The 15,000-nt window shown below is 41.6% G+C and overlaps 1 protein-coding gene across 1 annotated transcript in view; it reads right to left on the bottom strand.

Annotated features, from left to right (window-relative positions):
- LOC125029989 (sodium- and chloride-dependent GABA transporter 2-like) overlaps window positions 1–15,000 on the bottom strand; it is a 20,747-nt gene that overhangs the window by 722 nt on the left and 5,025 nt on the right. The window contains exons 2-12 of the mRNA XM_047620194.1: window positions 8,161–8,292; window positions 7,880–8,009; window positions 7,516–7,617; window positions 6,815–6,963; window positions 6,435–6,553; window positions 4,763–4,991; window positions 4,427–4,548; window positions 4,073–4,201; window positions 3,715–3,918; window positions 3,426–3,596; window positions 1–3,266 (exon numbers count right to left, since the gene is read on the bottom strand). The exon at window positions 1–3,266 is cut by the window's left edge and continues 722 nt beyond it. Of these exons, the coding sequence (XP_047476150.1) occupies window positions 3,141–3,266; window positions 3,426–3,596; window positions 3,715–3,918; window positions 4,073–4,201; window positions 4,427–4,548; window positions 4,763–4,991; window positions 6,435–6,553; window positions 6,815–6,963; window positions 7,516–7,617; window positions 7,880–8,009; window positions 8,161–8,292 (1,613 nt within the window). The 3' untranslated portion in view covers window positions 1–3,140. The remainder of the gene's footprint in view (window positions 3,267–3,425; window positions 3,597–3,714; window positions 3,919–4,072; window positions 4,202–4,426; window positions 4,549–4,762; window positions 4,992–6,434; window positions 6,554–6,814; window positions 6,964–7,515; window positions 7,618–7,879; window positions 8,010–8,160; window positions 8,293–15,000) is intronic.

Genomic DNA, 15,000 nt, shown 5'->3' with positions numbered 1-15,000 from the left:
ATACATATATATAATGCACTGTATGAACCACTCATGTTAAACTTCAACCTTCAAATCCCTAAATAGGCAAAACAGAGAGCTATTTTACATGACTGAACTTTTTCGCGAAGATTGTTATTCTGCCCGTGAGTAGTTCATATATATATATATATATATATATATATATATATATATATATATATATAATGCCGGATAAATACGTTGTAAAGTACAAACCGTAGACATCCTGATCAGTGAGATGAGTGGATTTCTACCACAATTTAAAATAAAACTAAATAATGACACTGGCCTCGGTAGGTTGTTTTCCAAACGTTTAATTTCACATTTCATTGCTTTATGGCAAGTTCCACTGGTTACTGGTGCAGCCACTCGATCAACAAAACACAATAAAATAATTTAGATTAAGTTGGGGGTTTTGTTTGACGCAAATTCTGTTTAATTGTAGTTACCTGACTGTTTCTTTTGACTCAAAATTTCCTTACAGAATGAGCGCTATTACCCCCAACTTACCTATTTCAGCATTGAGCAGCGCCAGTTCATCTGGCAATACGTTTGTTTAGGTATATATATATATAATCCAATTATAAATAAAGTAATTGGTTCTAAGCTCTAATACTAAATATAGTTCACAGAACTTATGCCAAGAACAGGCAGATGAGGTTGCTATTTTTAGAGGGACTTGCTGATCACCTCAAACGATTTATGGTCTCGGCTACAGCAAGTCTTCGCAGTCTCCGTGAGCAAATTAACAACGGTGTTTTAACAGTAATACAACAGCTAATTATTATCTTGCTGACCTCAATAGAACTTTTGAATGCCCTCATATCTTGGCAAGAATTTGGTAAATACTAAAAACAATGGAGAGAGACCAAAGAAAGAGAAAAATAGCAACTATCTCATTCAGACTGAGAGATATATAAAAATTATCCTTAAATCAAGAAGAAGAAAATAAAGAGAACTAAACTCCATTTTCGCAAAGAAATGGAAGACAATAGCAAATCGATAACATGGTTTCTCCCCGATGAAATGTGTTGTGCATGAGCTGAACAATCAACATGGATATGAAAAAAACACATAAAGTGAATGTACATGGCTCTGAATATGACGGCATTAAAAAAAAAGAAAAAAAAAATAGGAAACAAAAATATCTACTGGATGTGAATGGCTGAAGCGAGACAATGGAATGCTAAAAAAAATAACAAAAAAAAAAAACTTAGCCCTTGTTGAACGCACCCAACTGCCCGTCAGGAGGTTCAAAATGAGCTCGTAGACCCTGTGGTGCTGTGGCTGCGTCGATGAGAAAATGAATGATTCCTTTTACAAGATCAACAAAGATTCTCGAATCCCAGAAACCAAAGGCATCGGGATTTTTTTTATATAATATTTTAAAATACAAAAGGAGTATAATCAAATTCATTCTTTTCCTAAAAAGCAAGTCATTAGTAGTTATCTACTTACATATACACGTATAGATTTGTACATGAAAACAAAGGCAGTAAAAACTGGATTATGCTTATGCCTTCACTTTTTACAAAATAAAATGTGAAATATAAAATAATGATAAAAGTAATGAAAAGAATCTGTCTTCGGTGACCTAGTTTGTAAGTCGTAAAATAAATTTAGTCTAAGATCTCACTAATGTTAAATCTAGAGAACAAAAATGTTCGTGTGCAAAATTCAGTCAGTGTCGTTTTCAGCTCAATTCCAATTTCGCTTCGTCACGACAAGTTTAAGTGCGTCGAAAAATGAATCCACTGTTCTATTGAAAACCAGAATGTCAGCAATTCCTAGGTCTCTTCTTAAATGCTAAACCGATACTAATACGAGATATTTTCTTTAATGATGTTTCAGTGAATAGATCTACAGGCACCGCAAGACAGTAAATAATTTCTTCAAACTATAACTAATATTGTGATAAAAATTTCCCTCCCTACATCCTTCCAGCCTGCACTTGAAGCAGGCGTCGAGCATCACAGATTTATCCTATTCACTACTTACACCTATGCCTATACTAATGGTATGTTATAATGTATGCCTGTTATAATGATTCACAATGACATCTACGAAAATAGACAACAAGAGGATGAATCGATGAGTCCTGACGGTGAGAATATGCGTAGATAAACAATGATGATTACAACAGATCCATGAAGGCAAAGAAAAAACGACAACGTTAGCCGCTTTTAGCCTACCATGAGTTCTTAACTGTAGGCTTATTCAAGTTCGCAGTGGAGACCCTATTCAAAATTTAAAGGTATGTCATCAACGTAACTGTTTTTGTGTGTTTTTTCTTGTCTTTTATTCTTCTTATCCTTCTTCTTTGTTTTCTTTCTTCCAGAATTTCAGCCTCGTTGGTTTGATCTTGAAAGGCTATCAAGGAGTTATTTTCGAATCTTGGTGCTTACTTTTAAATCAAATATCTATTTGTATTTACTTATTTTTCTAACATTTCGAACCATGCTTGAGGCGGCAAGGGTGAAATGCTGCACGCAACAACGTTGCAAACACTGATTGTGTTTTTCAGTATGAACAAAGCAATCTTGTAGGTTGAATGATATCTCAGCAAGACCCAAATCTAACTTAATTCTGACATTACGAAACCAAGAAAAAAATAAGGATTGCAGGATTTTTTTTAAACAGGTATTTTGCATTTCCTACAAGATGCGATTTACGTATATATTATATAGATTCCTGCTTGTTCCTCTTCTATTAATGTATTAGACACTATGTCATAACACTGCAGTGAGCAAAAAACGTACCTCGAATGCCGAAGTCGTCATATAAACAAGGGTCTTGGAGTGCAGCACACTGTCTCCATTACACAACATCTATTGTATGCGTATAAGTCTAAACAGCACAGAACTATCTGCCATGAACTGTCATTCAGAAACGCCTTATTCATATGGCTGCTCTTGAGTAAAATCAAGGATCAACTGCATTTTCAGTCCACATTCTTTCTTGATGTTAAAAAATCTCTGTCCTTGTTGCGAAGTCTCCAATTCATTCCATCAACAAACGTGTCCCGTTGACCGTTCATCCTAACCCCAAAATACAATCTGGATTTACCACAGGATGCTGCCGTCAGACACAGGAATACCAACTTCACCCCTTTCGGCTGACTCCTTTGGAAGAGGGAGGATTTATGCGTTCTCGGTGAGGGGATCCATTGTCATTGTCTTTTTGTACTCGATGTGAGGATTGTCCTCCCAGTCTTCGGCCCTCAGGTGGTGTGCCTTGAGAATCGGGCGGGTTGACGCAATCCATTTCTGCAATGGAAGAAAAGGGTTACTTCTATCTTGCACAAATATGCTATTATTACTGTCGTTGAAAGGTAGCACAATCTAGATGATAGATCTGATTTTACTTTAGATGTGGAAGAGCATATTGGCATAAGATTGCTAATTTATACTATCTTCCACACTCACCTCCCTGAAGGTTCCTGGATACTGGAAGAATTTGTAGATGAGGAAACCAGGGATCCAGATAAGAGAACAGAAGCAGAGGATCCAGCCACATCCTTGAGCCCATGCAGGGTACACGTAATACTTGTTGTATGTCAGAGGCGTATGGAACACGATGGCAAAGATGACCATAGCCTTAAAAGAGAAATAGGAGATTATTTAGGGCATTTCTAAGTCATTGTCAGATTAAAAAAAAAAACTTAAATACAGACTAGAAAGTAAACAGAACTTATAAAAACAAATATTAACTTACAAGAGTGAGCATTGGAGTGAGGAATTTCCAGCAGATCATAAGAAGGGGATTGACGGTATAGCCAAGCATCATTGCCATGTTGTCGTAGAATCTCTTTGCGCCATAAACCCAGGCAATGACCATGCTCTCACAGAAACAGATGGTGAGGAGGATGATACCACTGGCTGAGAAGGTGTCGAAGATTTGGAACACATACATGCCGCCCTGATAAAAAGAAAAAAAAATGCATGACTGCATAAGTACAAAATATAACCCGTGGGAAAAGTAAGTCAAATTCAAGATAATTTGAAGTAGAATTTCGCATTCACATTAAAGTCATCGTGGATCTTAATGAAGAAATAATAAACAAGATTCTTACCTGCGTAACCATAGTGCAGCCAAGAAGGAAGTCAAAGCAGCAAACACCGAACACAAGAGTTTCACGACGGCGGCCAACACGAAGGTAGTCGGGGAATAAGTCAACAATGGCAGTCACAACAGATTCGACCTGCGGGTAAAAGGCAATTTTGCTTATTTTCATTCATACTTGCGTGTTTGCCTCTTACTTGCACATAACCTTGTGTAGCTGTTGTGTAAGTTTCGCTCAGCATCCTATCCTATTTTGGGTAATTGAGCAGACTTCCATAAATATTTTGTATTAAGTTCATTTAAGCCTTTATAAATATACTGGTTTATTTGAACATACTTGAAATGTGAAAATAAAGACACAAACCTGCACGAACTGCGAGTCCAATCCGACCATGAGAATCATGCAGAAGAAAAGGGCAGACCAGAGGGGAGCCAATGGCATGGAGGCCATTGCTTTAGGGTAAGCAATGAAGGCCAATCCAGGTCCTGGAATGGGATTTCAATGTTTAGCTTTGCCTACATAGATTTTAGTATGTATTTGTTTTTTATTTGTTTTTGTCTCTGTCGATGCAATGAATGTTTCTCTTTGTCCCTGTTGATTCAATAGAAATTTCTCTCTGCAAAGATTGTTAAAAAATAGATTCATAAACTATGAATGGTAATAGACCAATCTGTTAAGAACCATAAGAGTATTACTGACCTGCCTCGGCTACTTCTTCCATGGGGAGCTCGAGCTGGTAACTCATAAACCCAAGAACGCTGAAGATGCCAAATCCAGCAAAGAGCGAAGTCATAGAGTTACACAGACAGAGGAAGGTGCACTGCTTGATGAAGTTGTTGTTGAACTTGTTGTAGGACCCCAGAGCGATCATGCCACCAAGAGCCACCGCGTACGAGTAGAAGACCTGGGTACCCGCGTCGTTCCACACCTGTTAGAGGAAGAAGAGACTGATGACCGACCTGTAACCTGGCTCAGCGACCTGTGGAGCACATCATCCACATGCCATATGACCAGTGTTTCAAGTATGACATATTTCAATGTCCCATTTTGAGTTTCTATACAAAAGACCAAGATGGTAAACAATGTAGGGCTTCATACTTGGCCGGGGTTGGTCTATCATTAGAGCAGTCACGGAGATGTAGAGGTACTCCACATTTTTTTAATTTTTTTTTATTGACAACTAGTCCTCAACTGTTACCATCTTTGACTGTGTCCAGTTTTCTTCATAATAAAACATACGGCAGTTATAAAAATCATAAAAAACTAAAACAAATTATGGTAACCAACATAAATAAATAAATAAAACATTTCTTTTTATTCAAAACCGTCTCAAAAAGTGTTCCACTGCGAGGGACTTTACTTTTGTGGCCCGCATTGATGTGAGAGTGAGGAAGATGCTAAAGCTTGTAGAACAAATAGAAGTACAGACTTTAGTCTAGATGTTAAATAATACTATTCAAGACAGACAACTTACTGAAGCAAATACTCTTCCAGAGAAAGAATTATTGACCGCATGTAAGTTAACCTGATTGTGAGAATATATATTCATCATTAGTACTTACAATGGTATGCAATATGTCTATAATTCCTTTTGTGCTGACAAGCTTCAAGCATCTCCCTGCTTTATCTCTCAAGAGCAGGTCACGCTGCTGTTCGGATTTCTACGTCACCAGAGTGCATTTCTCTCGTGGAAGTGTTCAGTAAACATTTTCCATCCAGTTTTAGAGACACGTCAGGTCGCAGATAAGGACTAGGTGCCAACGTCTCTCATTAGTTTTAAGAGAGACATGTGCTCGTGAACTGCTCTACAGTATAGCAGACTTGTGCCCGGAAATGTCAGTGCATAGCCAGGAATATGAACTTTCAAGCTCAGGAACCGCTCTTTTCCAAAAAGTCAGCAGCACGACAGTATAATAAATATGTGTATATATAAACATATATACTGACAGATCTGAGACACAAATATCGTCATGCCGGACAACTTTCTTCTCATTCTCCCCCCGTCGACCAGGGCTAATAGGAAGACCTGAATCAACAAGCAATCTTAAAAGACACAGCCACTTTCCCCCATCATAGTTCGTGGCAATATCAGAAGGACTGGGTCTGGTCTGTAGCTGAGCGTTTTGCAACGATGTCCCAGCCAATAATCTAAAATACTATACACAAACATCACATACAATAAATTTGAAATATAAATGAGTAACGAAACATCTGACAGAAAGAGGTGTTGGGGAGGAGACTGGTAATCGATCCATTAACCATAAGTTTTACCTGTTTTTCTTGTTTACCGCTGGTGTAACACTGCAGACGAGACCGCCCCACTGCCGCGACCGAATGCCCTGCCTTTGGTCCTGAAAACACTGATTATTACCTGATATTCGAGGACTTTCTCCCATTTAGGCTCGAGGTAGAATCGGATACCCTCAGAAGCACCTGGCAGCGTTGCTCCGCGAACTAGAAGTGCCGTTAGCATCACATACGGGAAAGTGGCTGTAAAGAGGTCTTGTTAGTCCTGCATCATCATCATATCAAATCACCTCTGGAACAGAATGCTCGTTAATACAGAACGTCCCAGCTCGCTCTTTGTCCCGAGGGGGGGGGAGGGTAGTCATGTCTGTTTCCGTTAAATGGCAGCTATTTCAAATATGCCAAGTATAGCAATCAGGGAGGAGAGAGAAAAAAATTGGCTGTGACGGATGTGATTATGTTATTTATTCGGGTTACCACCGGAGCATTCGATTTGGAACCTACCTGTGAAATACATGATCTTGCCCGTAACTTTCACTCCCTTCCAGATGGCGAAGTAGGTGAGGACCCAGGAGAAGAGGAGCGTGCCGAAGAGAGGCCAGACCATGCTGCCCAAGTCGTCCACGCCGTCGGTGATCTGGAGGACGCGGCGGCTGCAAGAGGCAAATGCGGTGAGTTTTTTTTTTTTTTTTTTTTTGTATAATCTCTGTTGTGTTCTCCGTATTAGTTTGTGGTTTTACTTGCTGTATATATATATATATATATATATATATATATATATATATAAATAAATTATTTTTAACTGTTTTTTCTTCGATAGTCTGGGAAAGAGACAGACAGGCATGACATAGAGCTAGAAAGAGAGAGAGAGAGAGAGAGAGAGAGAGAGAGAGAGAGAGAGAGAGAGAGAGAGAGAGAGAGAGAGAGAGAGAGAGAGAGAGAGAGAGAGAGAGAAAGGAGAGGAGACAGACAGAGAGGCAGAAAAAATAGATATACGATGCTACAACCGAATATTCTAAACTACCAATACAAAACAAAACAAATTCGATTGATAACAAACTGACTAAACACAAAACAGATAACTAAAAATTACACATCTACCGCGTAACATATTTCAATTTCTTAAAAAAAAAAAAAAAAAAATCCCCAGATCGTCATACAATCAATAATGAACAACCCAACTCAAGACGCAACGAGACACTTACTCCCAAAACTCGACTACTGAATCCCTTGGCGTCTTGTTCAGGGCCTTGATCTCTTCGATGACGGTGTGGTTACCAGCAGACACGCAACAGTCAGTGTTCCACCTGGTTAGAGAGGGAAGACGCTTTAAAATGGCTCTATTTTTTTAAGAGTGTGCAAGGACCTGACTCAAAACTGAAAAAAAAATTACAGGTGGAAAGACTGCAATGTGTTATATACAAGCAAACTTATAATCGGTAGAGCTTAGGACGGGAAAGACAGATTCGGTGATTGAATGTAATAAATCTCGCGATGAATCGTAATAAATGATAATAAATGCAGGGGACAATATAAACAGAAAGAGATGACCAAGGAACGTTCTCTCACCAGTTTCCACACGAGGCCCACGGTAGTTCAGCTTGGAAGGAGTAGATGAAGTAATAGAACGCCCAGGAGATGATCACGATATAATAAACGTTGAGCCAATTACATACCACGATTGCAGCGTAACCGATACCTGTAATTTAAAAAAAAAGCAAATCAATAAATACAGTCACAAGTAAATAAGATGAAAGATGAAGAACAAGGAAGAATTGGAAGAATAGAACAGTCGTGAAATATACATAGGTAGATAATTAATTTACCAAGAAAAGCCATTTCACACGTACCTTGGAAAAGCGGCGACATCTTCCATACTGATATTCCTCCTTCACTCATGAACTGCCCAATGCCCACCTCCAGGAAGAACATGGGCATTCCGCCAATAAGCGCACATACCATATAAGGAATGAGGAAGGCACCTGCACGAAGAAGAAAACATGTTAGTATATGTATTTAAAGTGACAATATTTTTTGTAAAAAAATAAATTAAGAATAAGAATAAGAATGAACGAACAAAAAACAATATCCAACAAAAATCTCCTTGAGATCATCCACACGATTGCTTTTCCCTCAAAGTGGATTTTCTCTCATGGTGTTCCTCAGTGGCAATCTATAGTCTCGGCAACTTATTTAAGGGAATAAACAAGAAGTAGGTCTCCATAAAAAAATATAGGCCACGGTCAGATCTACTGAGCCTACCCTTGTTCCTCTTGGCACGGTGACTAGCCATCTGATGACTACACACCATCTGTGAACCGGTTTTGATTGTCAATAGCTAAAACTACAAATAGTCATTCTTTGCTGGTCGTTCCGCATACAGCAGTAAAATTTACTCGTATTAGTATCGTGTTTCTATGCTTATGTTGCACTTCAGGTCAGTAATAATTTACAAGACAGATATACAGTGGTTTTGCATGTTCACGGTCACGAAAAAGCGGCGCAACTAAGCAACAGTTTGCCAGTGCAACAATCGCTTTAGTGTCCCATTACTTTTGTAGAATGAATCGCTATGCCACTTTTTCTTTCCTCTGGGCTGTTGCGTGCCGTTGATGAGCAGCCATACTTCCTGCTAGCATGTGGGCCAAGGGTAATAGGGGTTCGATAATCGATTAGACAGCGTGCTACTCATTCGTTTACTTCAAGAGTGCGAGAAAGGGGAAACGGGGAAAGAACGAGATTGTTTTTTGGACAGATTTCGTAATTGATATGCACATCAAAGAGATGAACATATAAAAGAAGAAAAGGGATTATTATAATGAAATATAAACGGAGACGATGTAACAAGGATTTTTTTAAATATCTATACAGAAGGGAAACCCATAAAACGAGAAAGACACAAATAGAGAGAAAAAATAAATTACGCGGAAAGCAGACAGAAAGCAAGAATGAAAGAGACTGCAGGACACTTAACAGCCCCCGACCTCGCTAACCTACGAGGAGGTAACCCTGACCAGGCAAGACCAACGGCTGGAGGGGTGGGGGGGGGGGGGGTATTGATTAGTCTTGGCGCCCCATACACGAGCAGGCTGGCGTCGTCGTCCATTGCACTTGCACCATTTGACCCTCACCTTCCCTCTTTCCCCCATTCCCCTCTTCCCTGCCTCTCTCTCCCCACTTTTACAACAATTTAGAGATTTTACAATTCAAACGAAAACTTGACGATACCAACTTGAACTAACCTGAGCTTTTGAGTTAATGGTAAGTGGGTTCTTAAGTTTACGAAGAAGGGTGTAAGTAGTAAGTGAGGGGAAAGGGGGGGGGGGAAGATAAAAGAAGCCCCTCACTGATGACGTGGACGAGCTAAAAGTAGATGGGCGGTTTGCACCTGGAGGGCGTGAGCGTGTGCGCCTGCGTGCTTGTGAATGTGAATGTATGTGTGAGTGAGTGAGTGAGTGAGTGAGTGAGTGAGTGAGTGAGTGAGTGAGTGAGTGTGTGTGTGTGTGTGTGTGTGTGTGTGTGTGTGTGTGTGTGTGTGTGTGTGTGTGTGTGTGTGTGTGTGTGTGTGTGTGTGTGTGTGTGTGTGTGTGTGTGCGTGCGTGTGTGCGTGGGTTTGCCTATATGTGATCACATCCAGTCTGCAGGTATGCGTGTTTATGCCAACCAGTAGGTTTTAAACCTAGTGTGCGGCAAGACCATTTATCGATTTTCCTTTTGTTTGTCTCATTGTTACTGCCTGGCCGCCAGGGGTGTAAGGAAACGGGTGGGAAACAGAAGTTGATAAAAGACGGAAAGAAAAGAAAGAAAAATGCAAAGAGAGAGGGGGAGGGGGAGACCTTGTTCGTAATTCGGAAGCATTTATATGTTTTCTTTTGACATAAACATTCCATTCGCTTCTCCTCTCTTTCTCATTCGTTTCCCGTTTCGAGAATATTCCCTCTCTCCATCTTCGTTTTGGATTTTCCTTTTCTCTTCTCTCCCTGTGCACATCTATCTCATCCCCCTCCCCCCTATATAACTCTAATTATCTTTATTATTCTCTTCTCCTCCGTGTTCTCTTTACCAATCTCTTCTCCCCTTTTCTCTTCTCACTATCCCCCTTTTTTTTTCTTCTCCCCTTTCCTCTCCCCATTATCATCCTCTTTTCCTCTCTCCTCTTTTGCCCTCCTCCTCGTTCCCACCCACACCAGTCCTATCCATTGTTAGCTAATTGGATCCCACACACACAAGAACATTCCTACAGGATTAGGCCGCTTGTGTGTCGACATGAGACAGGTAGGCACAGGAAGGGATAGTTACTGGGCAACTCTAGTGTGGGAGGAATGAGAGGAGAGAGAGAAGGGGAGAATGAGTATGAGAGAGGGGAGAGAGAGAGGGGGAGGAGGGAGGGAGGGAAGGAAGGAGGGAGGGAGGGGGGGAGTGAGGGGGAGGGAGCGGGAGAGGGAGAGAGAGAGAGAGAATGAGACGACACACACACACACACACACACACACACACACACACACACACACGCAGCACACGCACACACGCACACACACACACACACACACACACGCACACACACACACACCCATACACACACGTTACCCTATATGTACGTATATCTCCAGCTGCCCCCCCCCCCCCCCCCCCACCGAGCCACGAAGACCCGGTGCAGATGGCTGATGATGACGAGAGCTTCGCAGATGATTGAGTCCTTCCTCCAGCCCCTATGCCAGTCCATCAGCGTCCATGACATGACGTGATCGCAGCGTCAAGGCGGAGCGAGGCGGTTCCCCAACGACAAGGTTAATTCGCTTCGTCAGCTTTTTCGCGTTTGAGAGGATGTGGCATCAGCTTGATATCAGGATCGGACTGACACCATTACTGTTAAGACAGAGTGCGGGGGAAATATGGGAAAAAAAAGTGTGTTCGGTATGGAGGCTATCACCGAGCTGGTTTATATGGAGTGTAATATGCAAATTCGCAAACGAGTTTTGCACGCCGACTGAAAGTGAGGGCGGGCCTGGAGAAGAGGGCGGGTGAGGGGAAGAGGAAAACCCAGCTCGACTCCCAGGGGCGGCGGGGAGGTGAGGGGACAGGGAGGGGGGGGAGGTGAGGTCGTCGCTAACATTACGCGGAAATGTCGGAGGGGAAAAGCTGGGTGAGGGTGGGGGGTGGGGGGTGAGAAAGACAGAGAAATTCATAAGAGTCTCGTTGGGAATTGTCTTTCTTGCATCCCTAGCCTGTAGTTCTACCTGGTTTGGGAAATAACTGATTTGAGTCTTTCAGGGAGTAAACCATGACATGCGCCACGTGGTACAGTCATCAGCCGGCACCTCAAACTCGTGTGTATCGACTTATGAGGGAAAAAAATGTCCCTCTATCTCATTCTCTATCTCTATCTCCTTAATCACTTATATCTGGGAATGTTGTCATCATTGTCCTTGGTATCAATAATAAAAAGTCGGAAAGAAGCAGTCTGGTGGCATGAATATACAACGTGGTTAATATATCATCGAAGTGGCACCTCCGCACATGCTGAGCCAGGAATCGCGCGCACACTGTCGGCTTCTCGGTGCCTATCTCAATATCCACCTCCTTACTGCTGCGATATCATAGAAAACAAAAATCAAAGCTATTAGATATTTATAAATAGCCCTGGATATGAGTCACAAGTTCATCTTTTAGATTAATGTCACGTTCTGGTGCCAGAAAATAAGTAAGGAGTGCCTGTGACAGAGTGAATCAGACAGACTCTCTGTCTGCGCTCACACGTCACGGAAACTTCCCACATTCGGACCAATCAGCGGCGAGGAAACAGAGGCCGACCAATCAGCGTCGAGATATTGTGGTCTCCGGTTTATCGGAACATTTGCTTTAATATCACAACGTTTATCACAGGTATACCATGATTAGAATACGACTGATAAAGAAAGCGGTCAGTTTACAGGTTTTGTTATAAATCCTATAAATAACAAGGCGTTCTTAAAGCCCTGAGCGATCGAGAGCACGAAATTTTCCCCTCTTTCGTTCAAATGAAGAGTATACTTCCCGTTACCAGATCGTACATGGTTTTCCACAGAGAAAGAAGCTTAATGTCGATAAACTGCGGTAGAAGGAGAGACTAAAGAATTGAGTAAATCAGCTTCTTGGATAAAAACGATACCGCACCGTCATGTAAATCGGGGACAATGTAAATTACTTCATATTGATTATAAAACATATTTTCTTTTCCATTAATACATACGGTTTCAGTAAAACTCCACATTCCAAGAAGTGGAAGAAGTGACCTCGAGTATTTGTGGCATCCTTTTAAAAATTGAAATAGAAAGAAAATAAGAAGGGTCAGACACCCATATATCACTTTCTGGCCCCCTACAGAGCCAGGAGAATTGAGGCGTCTCGCACGGTCGCAAAAGGAAGACAAACTGGATTTCAGATTTCAGGACGCGGTGGGGAAAATTAATTGGAAAAAAAGAAAAAGTTAAATTTATTATCATGATCGATTTCTCTAATTTGTTTTAAAAATCAAATTAAAAATCTTTAAAAAAAATCAAGAATTCAGTAAAAAACAATTTTAGAGAGAACTTGCGTCGAATGTAAACCGTCCCCCCTAAAAGAATAATAATAATAATAACAACAATAATAATAAAAGTAAAAAAGAAAAAAACGAAAATAATAAAAATCTAAATACATCAGCTCCTCGGCCTTGTAAGGGCCAGCACGAACGGCCCTGATCTTGAGTTCCCTCCGTGCGTACGTGTGGGTGGGGTCGAGGGAACTGTTCTCTGATTGGTGGAGAAGCTGTGCTCTGATTGGTGGAGAAGGGGGGCAGGGCACGAGCGGCGGGGGTTGAGCCTGACCCATTGGCTGAGAATGGGGTAGGGCAAGGGTGGGGGAGAGAGAGAGAGACGGAGAGCGAGGGAGACATTCCAAGAACACTATCGGGGGTAAGGGGGGGAAGATTGTTTTTTTCTTTCTACCAACCTATCTTAGGCCTAAAAAACAGATCCGGTATATGAAGAGTACAAATCCGGTTTCTTTGGTCTGTGCAGTTTTTTTTTTTTTTAGTTGTTAGCGTAAGGAAGCGGAGAAAAAAGGTAATTTAATTTCAATGTGTGTGTGTGTGTGTGTGTGTGTGTGTGTGTGTGTGTGTGTGTGTGTGTGTGTGTGTGTGTGTGTGTGTGTGTGTGTGTGTGTGTCATGGGTTATCATGGGTTGCAATGAGGATAAAGCCATAGTCAGTGTTCCTCAGTGTAAATATGTGTTGAATTACGCCTTGCCCCTTGTGTTGACGTATATATGGAAGGAAGGGCATCTCACGAAGGGGCGCCATCACTGGTTTATAGAGCAGTTTGTGAGTGAACACTGGCTTGACAACACGTGCATAAGGGCTGATCGGAGGACCGATCTGGGGACTTCTGTTAAAGGCCTTGACTGTTACCGCTTTGCGTATGTATCATACACATTTATGTATAGATATAGATACGTGCCCATGTATATTGTTGTTTACTGTAAGAAACATACGATCAGTAAAATATATTCTTTCTGCTTAATATCATAAGTACTGGTTTTACCAGTACTTATAACCTTATAACCTTGTAAGTAAACCTGAATCGAATTGAGACAAGTGGCTATGATTACTACCGTATTGATTTATGATTGTTATTAAATTTATTACAAGGTTTGAACGCATTCCAATAAATAGTGAAGCGAGTAAGACGCAGAAATGATGCTCATGGTGTGTGTGTGTGTGTGTGTGTGTGTGTGTGTGTGTGTGTGTGTGTGTGTGTGTGTGTGTGTGTGTGTGTGTGTGTGTGTGTGTGTGTGTGTGAATGAATGTGTGTGTTCGTGTGTGTGTCCCCGTACATACACAAAAAAAAAAAAATATGGTATGTACAGAGGGGGGTAGAATTACACAGACCTCTAGATCTTTCCTTTCAACGGAATGACGCAATGCCTTATCTCATCTCCTCTCTTTGAATTGAGCAAAGGATAAGAAGTGATATGATCGATAAAACTAGTAAGGGAATTATATAGAAGGAATTTCCATTCAGAAGAAAAAGAAGAAAAAAATAATGAAATCGTTCTTCTGCCTAACCAGGACATCCCTCCATAAAATATATATATTAATACATAAATAAATAAATAATAAATAAGAATAAGAAAAATATATGAATAGATATATGAGAATTACGAGATAAAGATGAAGAGAAGAAAAAGAAACCATGCCAAAATACGACTCAAAAAATACGGTACATGGGGTAGTCCGAGCCGAGCCAAGCCACGGGCAAGATCTGACAGGGTTATTGGACGTCCTTGAACACGCCACAGGATGCCGGGCTATCCATCACTGCCCTCCCCCTCCCCCTCCCCCTCCCCCTCCCCCTCCTCCTCCCTCCTCCTCCCTCCTCCTCCCTCCTCCTCCCTCCTCCTCCCTCCTCCTCCTCCTCCTCCTCCTCCTCCTCCCCCTCCCCCTCCCCCTCCCCCTCCTCCTCCTCCTCCTCCTCCTCCTCCTCCTCCTCCTCCTCCTCCTCCTCCCCCTCCCCTCCTCCTCCTCCTCCTCCTCCCCTCCCCCTCCTCCTCCCCCTCCTCCTCCTCCCCTCCCCCCCCCCCCTCCCCCCTCCCCCCTCCTTCTCCTCTTCTTCCTCTTCCTCTTCCTCTTCTTCCTCTTCTTCCTATTCTTCCTCTTCCTCCTCCTTCTCTTC

Source organism: Penaeus chinensis, chromosome 10, assembly GCF_019202785.1.
Source record: "Penaeus chinensis breed Huanghai No. 1 chromosome 10, ASM1920278v2, whole genome shotgun sequence".
Taxonomy (NCBI): Eukaryota; Metazoa; Arthropoda; class Malacostraca; order Decapoda; family Penaeidae; genus Penaeus; species Penaeus chinensis.
The sequence above is the reverse complement of the archived record's forward strand: the minus strand, read 5'-3'. Positions and strand labels throughout refer to the sequence as shown.